The sequence below is a fragment of the Sodiomyces alcalophilus genome (assembly GCF_042370955.1).
Source record: "Sodiomyces alcalophilus JCM 7366 unplaced genomic scaffold ACRALscaffold_4, whole genome shotgun sequence".
Taxonomy (NCBI): domain Eukaryota; kingdom Fungi; phylum Ascomycota; class Sordariomycetes; order Glomerellales; family Plectosphaerellaceae; genus Sodiomyces; species Sodiomyces alcalophilus.
Window position 1 is genome coordinate 5,493,217 of NW_027263535.1, and position 10,739 is coordinate 5,503,955.

The following is a 10,739-nucleotide window of genomic DNA, read 5'->3' on the forward strand; positions in this document are numbered from 1 at the left end:
GGGGGGGGGGGGAGGGACCCGGTCCATCGACCTTTGGGGGAGGGGAGGTAATGGAGGGTGGGAGAGATAGGAGGCTAAAGGGTAGCCGGTACCAAGACGAGAGCTCTGGGGCTTCCTCTGGGACAGAGATGCCAGATAGGCGGGCGTGTTAGTGAATGCCATGGGAGGTAGGGTAAATCCCTAACGCAGCCCGCGGTGGATAAATGTGGCGGCGCATGGTGCTTGATTGCGTCAGTCAAATGGGATCAGAACGTGACGGCGCATCTGGCTGGGTGAGACGATAGAGGAGGGAGTGTGGTGGTGTGAGATCTTCCAGAGCTAAGAAGTCAGCGGCCCGGCGTCGCATCTGAGCGGCGGAAGCTAGAAGAAACCCAAGCAGCAACCGGATTGGTCCATGTGAGTGGTCGAGCATGGGAGCTCGAACCCCCCGCCACTTTTGCGACCTCGATCGTGTCTCCGAGTTTTTTTTGGTACAACGTATGTACGTTGTAGTGTATTACTCAGTATCTCCCCAATTGCACCCCCAGGAAACCCCCTTTTCCGGCCGTCGCAGGTGTACGTTGTACCTATAGGATGTACCCCCTCGAAGGAGTACAACAACAAACTCGCAGGTTTGCATCCAGGCTCTCTCCCCGGACCCTCCCCCTTCCTCCCCTTCCCCATGTATTCGTATTCCTTGTCCTTTCGCGCGTTCCAACTTGCCCCTAGCCGCTTGACTAGTGTAGTTGGAATTCGTTCAGATTCCAAAGGGTGATGGACTTGAAACCATTCCCACGTCCTCCCACCGTTCCATGATGGGCGATAGCGGGAGATTGTATTTCCGTAACCGAAGGATCCGCTGACTTGAAGCTAACTGTGTGTGCCTCGGCCACAAGAACGGCGATGGTGTTGCGTTCGCAGCTTTGTTGATGGTGAGATGAGGTGTTGGCCATGTCCAGAGTAGTACGTGTAGTGACGGCTTATTGCGAGGGGATGTAATATTGGAGCAATCAGATATCACTGACAGATGCCCTGAATGGGTGAAAGGGGTGCAAGTGTAGAATGAAAATGTGAGTTGATTGTTGGCATTGTCATTTTTGATGAAATGCCAAAACATAAACGCAACGGAAGCATATAAAGAGCGGCGAACGATGTCGGTCAAACAAAGTCCCTAGTCTATATGGTCCCCGCGATTATATTTTCTTTTCACCATTTTGTTTTTCTGTTCCTATGTTTCTTCCCGCATATACATGGTCGGTCGGCGCGCGACGAAACACGAGGAGACACCCAGTTGAAAGCGACCTGACGGCTGGTAAAGGACATGCACAGGAAAGTATAGGTAGGCGATGAAAAAACAGCGGCGGTTCTTGTGTGTACCGAGTAGGTACAGAGTCAATATATGTTCGGTGTGCGTACTCTGGTCGTTCGGCGAGCCCTTCGAAGTGAACCGACTGGACACATTCGTAATACGAATCCTTCGTACTTCGTATGCTGCAGGCAAACGAGTTGTCGCATTATAAACCAAGTAACGGTCCGCCGCCAACCGTGTCCGCTTATAGCCGAGTTAAACCCGATTAGGAATTCCGATAATATAACGTACTTACAACGTAACGCAAATCGTTAAGAATACAACGCACCTAAAATCAGATAACGCTTGAAATTCTCTTACCATGGAATATATACACATAGGTATTCGGACGGTGATTGCCTTCGCGACGATAAGCGACTTGATGCCAATTTGGTTTAACTTGGGCGCATGGCCGTGCAGGGTTCGTCGATGGATCGCTATAACTTGTACGTTGTACTCAACCCGTAGTGGAGCTAGCACCGGGTAGGTCGGGTGCCTGAAAAAGTGGGGACAGTGGGTTGCGGGTTGCAACTTGCCAGTACCATAATACATTACGGGCTGCTCTTTCCCGGTTTCTGGAATAACGGAGAAATTCGCAGTTATAACACGCTTCGTATACGAAGTAGAGTAAAGGTCTGGTATTAGCATTGAGGTGCCTAGGTAACACGTTGGACTTTTGAGCATTGATTCGCAGTAGTGTAGTGTCCGCTGTAGTGTACACAAATGAAGGAAAACGGGATCGACGTTACTAATTTGTTTTTATTATGCCTAGGTATTTCGTTCGTAGTGTAGGTACGAAGGTAGGGAATGCACGGAAATGCCACTGGCGTAGCAGTGACCTCATCATTTCCGTTCCTGATCGACGTTTGTTTCGTGCAATAATTAACAGGAGCCTTCAACAGCAGTGCCTTGTAGCAGTAGGTACTTTGTTTGCACTCCAACTTGTCGAATGAAGGCAGAAAAACAGAGACTCGGTTACATCCGCGTGGATGTACATACTCCTTTATTATTCCGTCTTTCACCGTTTCTAATTTTCCCCTTGTCGGGTTACCGATGGCCACAGACCAAATTGATAGATACATACATAATATCGTGCCAGGCCTGTTCTGCCTATTGCCATCCGTTGTCCGCCACACTAAACCCGAAGGCATCCTTCTTCGTTCCTCCGAATAAAACTTGCCTTGATATTATTGCATTCCGACACGCATCGGCTGACCGGCTTGGACCAGAAATCCTCTTTTTTTCACGACGCCGCTTGCAATTTATGTACTTGGTACAGACCCGTGCGGAGGCCTGAGCACAAGCTGTATTGGTGCGGTGCGGGAGCCAGACGGATCGACCTGGTTGCGAAGCCCACCTACACGCACGAAGTACATACTCCACGACTCCACCGCACACAGAAGAGTCTGTCTGTGAGCCTAAGCTGAATGAATTCCTCCCTAGAGGACAAACGAACTGGATCCAAAACCAATACCTAAACACGCAGTTGGCGACTCGTGTTTGGGACATCTTCCATGCCTCCCATTTTCTCAGTGTTCTCTGTTTCCCCCTACCTACCGGTAAATTGCTCTTAGCAGCTTGTTCTGCCGCGCCCGCCCCTGAGCCTGCCCACCAATTTCCCGAGGTACTGGCGTCGGGTACTTACATACATACATGTTATTGCATCGTACAGTATCGCTTCACGTCGCTTCCGTATTAGGATCTGCTGCTCCATTTCACCACAACCAACAAGCACGACGATACTGCGGCTCGAGACAACGAGAAACGGCCTTGGACGACCCGACATTGCAATGCGAATCCCTCGGCACGCTTGATATGACATCTTTGTCCCGGCATTTGCGGTTATACTATCCCTCCAACACCACGGCACACCTCTGCTGACCGCCCGCTGTCGATTGCTGCCTGCGGATCAGTGCCACTGGTCCTCCTGTCCACACAGATTACCCCAAAAGACCACGCCCGTCGTCCTCTAGCACAAGTCCAATCAATCGCAGAAACAATCCCTCACCGAGAGAACCCAGCGGTGTCCGGCTCGGGCAATGAAGAGACGCTGAACGATGGTACACACGTCGCAATGATCACTCAGACCCAAATCGCCACTCCCGATTCGATGCCGACTTGCATGACCGAGACACATATCTGACTCTACTATTTTTCTTGGCCTCCGACGGTCGCCAGTCAAACGCCCAAGCAACCCATCGAGTGAAAGTGGGCGGAAAAACAAAGGGGAAAAAAGGGAAAAAGCAAAGAAATCCTCGTTCCACAGTAAAGGGGGAGAGGAGGGAAAAAAAAGCAAGACCAGACCCAAAGGGAAAAAAAAATCAGATATCCACCCCGGCCCGTTTCGGGTGCTCCAAGCCCCTCGCGGGTTGTTCTTTCTCGGCCCATCATCGTCGTCGGAACGCTTGATTGAGGTGGTGCTCGGCCAGTTGTCGTGAAATCACCGGGCGTGGGCAGCAGCCTCGGTCGATATTGGGACGACGTCAACGCCGGCGTCATGGGCACTATGGGCGACACAGACCATACCCTCGTCGGCCGCCAAAAGAACTTCGGAAACCGCCCACCCAATTTGCATCCTTCCTGGCGACCAAACCCAAACGCACAGATACAGCCATACATGGCCACCGCCGACCTTCTCCCCGACGGCCCTCTTCAGACTAGCTATCATGTCTCTCACGAACCCCCTCCTCAGCTGCCCCCCGTGCCCATGTCCCCTCGTTGGGACGCTACAGGCCGCTCGGGTTCTCACACCTTTCCCAGGTCCAAGGCCGCCCTCGCCGTCGCTTCTCCTTACGACAGCCTTCGTTCCACCAGCCACACACACATCGAACCTCCGTTGTCAGCGAGAACAGCAAGGTTCCCAGAGGCGGAGGATCGAATCTCTACCGGGACATCCACGCCCTCCCCGCAGAACCAGAACTTTTCTCGTCCACGGAAACCGAGCCTCAGACATCCACAACACCCACCGTACCTCCCGTCTCCCTTCGCGCCGTCTTCCGACACCTCTCCGGGGCTGCCCTCACCTCTGCCTCTGCCTCAATACTCCCTCGCTCGCCAGGAACCGAACACCACGGCCATGCCATTCCCGCAGGTGGCGCCGACACGGCCTACACCTTGCAGTGACGTTGACCAAGCCGGCCGGTCGAAGCCCCGCCATGTGACTGGCGTGACGACCACAACAACCGGGACAGCCCCGCCAGTGACAACCAGTATTGACGGTACGACATCTAACCATGGCCGTGAAATGGCTCCCTGGATGGGCGCAGACGAATCTAGGTCTAGTTATCGTTCACAGCAGACGGCATCGAGTGCACCGGGAACGGCCATGACGGAAAGGAGTAGTGTCGCGACGCGGGATAGCTCTGTCGCGTCAATATGCACTCCCTCGGAGGAACCGAGTATCGAGGACGTGATGGGAATGTATGAAAAGGGCTTCCATGACTCCTCCTGCGCCGAAGATCACGATGACACGAACAGGGAAACCGAGATGACCAAGAGGAATACGCGCATCCTGGAAGCCCTTGATCGGTCCCTGCTCGGAGAGCCTGTGAGGGGAACAGGAAACCTTGCCGTTCCAGGCTTGTTACCCCTCGTTCCCGAATCGAATACCATCTTCAGCGCCGCCGCAACACCGTCACCACGAGCCAGCGACACGGACGTCACGGACGTCACGGACTCGGCGATAGGAGACACCGAAAGCGACAGACAGAGCGAAAAGCGGGATTCGGCGAAATCATTACACGAAACTCAACGCCGCCCAGCGCCCGCCCCGTCGCGTTCGTCGCCACCCCCGCCTATGCGACAGGCGAGTAACCTCACCAGCACCACGACATCATCTGCACCATCCTCGACGGTAGAACCGGAAGATCCAGACTCGAGAGACCGATATGGGTTTCGGAAACAGAATCAGTACATCACACGGGAGCAGTACGATGATTGGAACGACAAATACAGCCGGTATCTTGCACGGAGGCGGAGAAAGTGGATAGCATTCCACAAGGATAACGGTCTCCTGACGGACCGGCCTATCCGGTTCCCTCCGCCAAGTGCGGCCAAGACGAAGCGGTTTGTCCGCAAGGGGATCCCCCCGGACTGGAGGGGAGCTGCGTGGTTCTACTACGCGGGGGGCCCGGCGATCCTCTCAAAGCACTCGGGAGTGTACGAGGAGCTAGTGCGTAAAAAAGCAACGCCGGTGGATGCAGAGGCGATCGAGCGTGACCTCCACCGGACATTCCCCGACAACATCCACTTCAAACCGGCAAACTCGGCTTCGGGGCCCAACACGGAGCATGGCGAGACTGTCGAGTCGGAGCCCAGGATGATATCGTCCTTACGACGCGTGCTGCGCGCCTTTGCCATTTACAACCCGCGGATCGGATACTGCCAGAGCCTCAATTTCTTAGCAGGGCTCCTTCTGCTGTTCATGGAGACGGAGGAGCAGTCATTTTGGCTCCTCAACGTGATCACGCGGGTCTACCTGCCGGGAACGCACGAGACGAGTCTAGAGGGTTCACGGGTCGACTTGGGGGTCCTGATGAGCACGATACGGGAGACCATGCCGGCGGTCTGGTCTAAGATTGGAGACGACATGGACGGCGACCCGAACGCGCCGCGACCCACGCCGTCGGCCAGCTCGCTACGGATAGTGAAATCGCGACGCAGGCATATGCCGACCAAGTCGACCGATCGCCTCCCGCCCATCACTCTCTGCATGACTGCGTGGTTTATGAGCTGCTTTATCGGCACGCTGCCGATCGAAACGACACTCCGCGTGTGGGACGTGTTCTTCCTCGAGGGTTCCAAGACGCTGTTCCGGGTGGCATTGACCATCTTCAAGCTGGGCGAGGCGGAGATCAAGGCGGTGAAGGATCCGATGGAAATGTTCGGCGTTGTACAGGCGCTCCCTCGACGGCTTCTCGATGCCAACGCGGTGCTAGAGGCGTGTTTCAAACGGCGGAACGGATTCAACCACCTCGACCAGGACACGATCGAGACACGTCGTCGGGAGCGCCGCGACAAGGTGCATGCAGAGCTCGACAGGGAGGCGAGGGGAGGCCAGACGGAATCGTCATCAGCCAGCAGACACCAGGGGGAAGGCGAGAGCAGTGTACGTAGGAAAGGCACCCTGTTTAGGCTAAAGGCGAAGTGAGATGCCTAGCGCTAGAGGGTTAACGATAGACAGACGACTAAGGTTGGGTTTTGACAAAGGTCGGTTTGTAGCTTGGGTGCCGGGCTTCACTTATTGTAAATGGGTCTCTCTAGCTCTTTGCGATCACGGGCATATATGGCGTTTAGGGTGATTCATCTAACGGTCAAAGGTACTCTGATAACGCTGCTATACTACTCGGAACACGGTAAGGATACACGGTAAGGATACACGGTGTATCTGATTTATAGACTATAGAACGAGACACGATAAAATCACTTATAGCGGATATAGAATTATTAAATAAGAGACTAACTAAAAGACCTAGACACTTTAATATTCGGCTTATAATAGTTGCTTTTTAATAGGGTATAGTAAAGTCGCTAGGCTCCCTAAATACTATCTCCCCTATATAAATCATATATCTATATTATAAATAGTACTTATAGGATTATAACTCCGAGTCTTTTTATTAAGTTTTAGGGCAGAGTTAGTATATTAGTAAGGAGTATTAGATAATAAGGATAAGATAGATAGATTAACTATATTAGAGGTAGTGTAAACGCGTTAATTTATTACTAAAAGTAATCGCTGGATTTTCCTTCTTAAGATATATATCTATATATATATAAAATAGGTATAGTGCTTAGGAGGTTCGTAACTTTATTATTGCCTTACTAAAGCACTATGTTTATATACCAAGTATTAAAATATCTAAGTCTTCTAGTTAGTCTCTTAAATAACTAGTTATTAGACTGTATTTAATAATCTACACCTATTATTAAGATTTTAATACAAATTCTATATAAGTTATATCATAGTTAAGGCGCTAAAATAGCGCTAGTCTTTTTCTATAATATATCGTTATATACTCTAGATAAAGTTATATATAATAAAGAGAATACTATACAAATTTATAATACCGAGTAGTATCTTATAAATGTTATTTATTCGATTTTAAGCTATGTTATAGTATAGATAATATTATAGCGACTATTATATATATTAAAATAGACTCTTTAAGACCTTTTTTAATAGATAGATCTTATTAGTAGACTTTATATTTAAACCTTTATAAAGATAATAATACTACTAATAAGCCCTATTATAGTCTTTAATATATATTATAGAACTGAATTTTCCTTTATAAAATATAAACCCGATGCTATATAATATAAGATATATTAATATATCTTAATAAACTAGGCTACGAGTAGTAGGCTGTACGCGCGAAAGAGAGGAATATCAAGTAAATAGCTCTTGAATTCGTAGATCCGTAGGATTACTGCTTATTACGCAAAACGCGTATTTATATTATATTATATATATAAAAGAGCTGACTTCTAGGATTTCTTCCTGGATCCGGGGCTAGCACAAGACCCTATCCTCTAGTATCCGATGGATTGTAGTAGAATCCGTTGCTTTTGTAAGGGGTGCACGGGCTATAATCGTACGGTATAGGGTAGACTTCGTTAAAATCTTTCCGAGTAGAAGTCGTTGACATTCTTGTGTTAAAACTAAATAAAAAGTATATTATTCGAATCGCTGAATTAAGACATTATATATAGTTAAAAATAAGGTTTATACAAGCTACCCTTAATATATTATTCGTATTTCTACTCTAGGCAGTATATACGACTTTGTCTTTAATGGTTATATCTATAGCGTCGTGCTATTAGCTGGAAATCTTATACCGGACTATATATATTTAGATATACCTGCTCTCCGTACAAGCATTATATATATCGGTCTAGGTTCCCTATATTCATTTCATTTTATTAACAGATATCTTAAACTTTATATATTATTAAGACTGGATATTATATAAAGGTTCTTATATCGATAGTATAGTATTATTAGCTAGAAATCTTATACTATACTATATATATTTAGATATACCTGCTCTCCGTATAAGTATTATATATATCGGTCTAGGTTCCCTATCCTCTAGTATCCGATGGATTATAGTAGAATCCGTTGCTTTTGTAAGGGGTGCACGGGCCATAATCGTACGGTATAGGGTAGACTTTGTTAAAATCTTTCCGAGTAGAAGTCGTTAATATTCTCGTGTTAAAACCAAATAAAAAGTATATTATTCGAATCGCTAAATTAAGACATTATATATAGTTAAAAATAAGGTTCGTATAAGCTACCCTTAATATATTATTCGTATTTCTACTCCAGGCAGTATATACGACTTTGTCTTTGATGGTTATGTCTATGGCGTCGTGCTATTAGCTAGAAATCTTATACCGGACTATATATATTTAGATATACCTGCTCTCCGTATAAGTATTATATGCATCGGTCTAGGTTCCCTATATTTATTTTATTTTATTAACAGATATCTTGAACTTTATATATTATTAAGACTGGATATCGTATAAAGGTTCTTATATCGATAGTATAGTATTATTAGCTGGAAATCTTATACTATACTATATACATTTAGATATACCTGCTCTCCGTATAAGCATTATATGCATCGGTCTAGGTTCCCTATATTCATTTTATTTTATTAACAGACATCTCTAACTTTATATATTATTAAGACTAGATATTGTACGAAGGTTCTAGATATTTATTTTATTTATTTATAATTAGGTCTTAGTTTCACTACCCAAAGATAGTTACTTACGCAGGATATTACGAGAAGGTGCCTAATATTATCCTATATTAGTCTAGACTTCTAGACTAATACCTCTATATATTATCACTTAATAATATACTTTATAGGTCTATCTACTTATACGAAATCAAAGTCTAGCTTTTCTAAATAATAAAAAAAATAAAAAAGAAAAAAAAAATAACTTACTTTTTTTTTGTGTTTTTGTTTTTTTATATTTTTTTTGTTTTTTTTTTGTTTTTTTTTGTTTTTTTTTGTTTTTTTAGTTATTTTTTAGTTTAGAGGGTGATAGGGTTAAGGGCTATACCCTTATCCTTATTAATATTAATAGGATTATCTATATTATCACCTAGAGTAGGTAGGCCTCTAGTATTCCCACCTCTTTATACGTTATTAATAGTATCTAGTATATTATACTTAGTAGCGCCGTCCGGCTATTTATAATTACCGTAGCAGCCACTAAAGTGACCCGGTAAATAAAAGCAGACCGGAAAGGGATAGGCATACCCTATCCTCTAGTATCCGATAGATTATAGTAGAATCCGTTGCTTTTATAAGGGGTGCACGGGCTATAATCGTACGGTATAGGGTAGACTTTGTTAAAATCTTTCCGAGTAGAAGTCGTTAATATTCTTATGTTAAAACTAAATAAAAAGTATATTATTCGAATCGCTAAATTAAGATATTATATATAGTTAAAAATAAGGTTTATACGAGCTACCCTATCCTCTAGTATCCGATGGATTGTAGTAGAATCCGTTGCTTTTGTAAGGGGTGCACGGGCCATAATCGTACGGTATAGGGTAGACTTCGTTAAAATCTTTCCGAGTAAAAGTCGTTGACATTCTCGTGTTAAAACCAAATAAAAAGTACATTATTCGAATCGCTGAATTAAGACATTATATATAGTCAAAAATAAGGTTCGTATAAGCTACCCTTAATATATTATTCGTATTTCTACTCTAGGCAGTATATACGACTTTATCTTTAATGGTTATGTCTATAGCGTTGTGCTATTAGCTAGAAATCTTATACCGGACTATATATATTTAGATATACCTGCTCTCCGTATAAGCATTATATATATCGGTCTAGGTTCCCTATATTTATTTTATTTTATTAACAGACATCTCGAACTTCATATATTATCAAGACTAGATATCGTATAAAGGTTCTTATATCGATAGTATAGTGTTATTAGCTAGAAATCTTATACTACACTATATACATTTAGATATACCTGCTCTCCGTATAAGCATTATATATATCGGTCTAGGTTCCCTATATTTATTTTATTTTATTAATAAATATCTCTAACTTTATATATTATTAAGACTAGATATTATACGAAGGTTTTAGATATTTATTTTATTTATTTATAATTAGGTCTTAGTTTTACTACCTAAAGATAGTTACTTACGCAGGATACTACGAGAAGGTGCCTAATATTATCCTATATTAGTCTAGACTTCTAGACTAATACCTTTATATATTATCACTTAATAATATACTTTATAGGTCTATCTACTCGTATAAAATCAAAGTCTAGCTTTTCTAAATAAAAAAAAAATAAAAAAGAAAAAAAAATAACTTACTTTTTTTTATGTTTTTATTTTTTTATATTTTTTTTGTTTTTTTTG

The 10,739-nt window shown here is 44.7% G+C and overlaps 4 protein-coding genes across 4 annotated transcripts; 2 read left to right on the top strand and 2 right to left on the bottom strand.

Moving 5' to 3' along the window:
• Nucleotides 1-536: 536 nt before the first annotated feature.
• Nucleotides 537-2,324, bottom strand: ACRALDRAFT_1093605 (uncharacterized protein; the record flags this gene model as incomplete). Its single annotated transcript, XM_071019683.1, has 7 exons — nt 537-1,150; nt 1,190-1,288; nt 1,357-1,470; nt 1,665-1,902; nt 2,002-2,035; nt 2,152-2,268; nt 2,307-2,324. 7 exons carry the CDS (start codon nt 2,322-2,324, stop codon nt 1,138-1,140), a joined length of 633 nt encoding a protein of 210 aa, XP_070875538.1. The 3' UTR covers nt 537-1,137.
• ACRALDRAFT_1063563 (uncharacterized protein) lies at nt 855-1,096 on the bottom strand (the record flags this gene model as incomplete). The annotated part of the gene is made up of 1 exon (XM_071016818.1): nt 855-1,096. A coding segment is annotated over one exon (242 nt), but the record flags the coding sequence as incomplete, so codon positions are not given.
• Nucleotides 2,325-2,414: 90 nt separating the features above from the next.
• On the top strand, nt 2,415-3,634 carry ACRALDRAFT_2035480 (uncharacterized protein). Its single transcript, XM_071020778.1, has one exon. It carries the CDS (start codon nt 2,981-2,983, stop codon nt 3,206-3,208), a length of 228 nt encoding a protein of 75 aa, XP_070875540.1. The 5' UTR covers nt 2,415-2,980; the 3' UTR covers nt 3,209-3,634.
• Nucleotides 3,611-6,790, top strand: ACRALDRAFT_1050228 (uncharacterized protein). The gene has a single exon (XM_071015630.1). The coding sequence runs from the start codon at nt 4,035-4,037 to the stop codon at nt 6,474-6,476; it is 2,442 nt and encodes an 813-aa protein (XP_070875541.1). The 5' UTR covers nt 3,611-4,034; the 3' UTR covers nt 6,477-6,790.
• Nucleotides 6,791-10,739: the final 3,949 nt, after the last annotated feature.

Bases quoted from the DNA above. Each gene is read 5' to 3' on its own strand.
- ACRALDRAFT_2035480 (XM_071020778.1), top strand. From the start codon at position 2,981: ATGTTATTGCATCGTACAGTATCGCTTCACGTCGCTTCCGTATTAGGA.
- ACRALDRAFT_1050228 (XM_071015630.1), top strand. From the start codon at position 4,035: ATGTCCCCTCGTTGGGACGCTACAGGCCGCTCGGGTTCTCACACCTTT.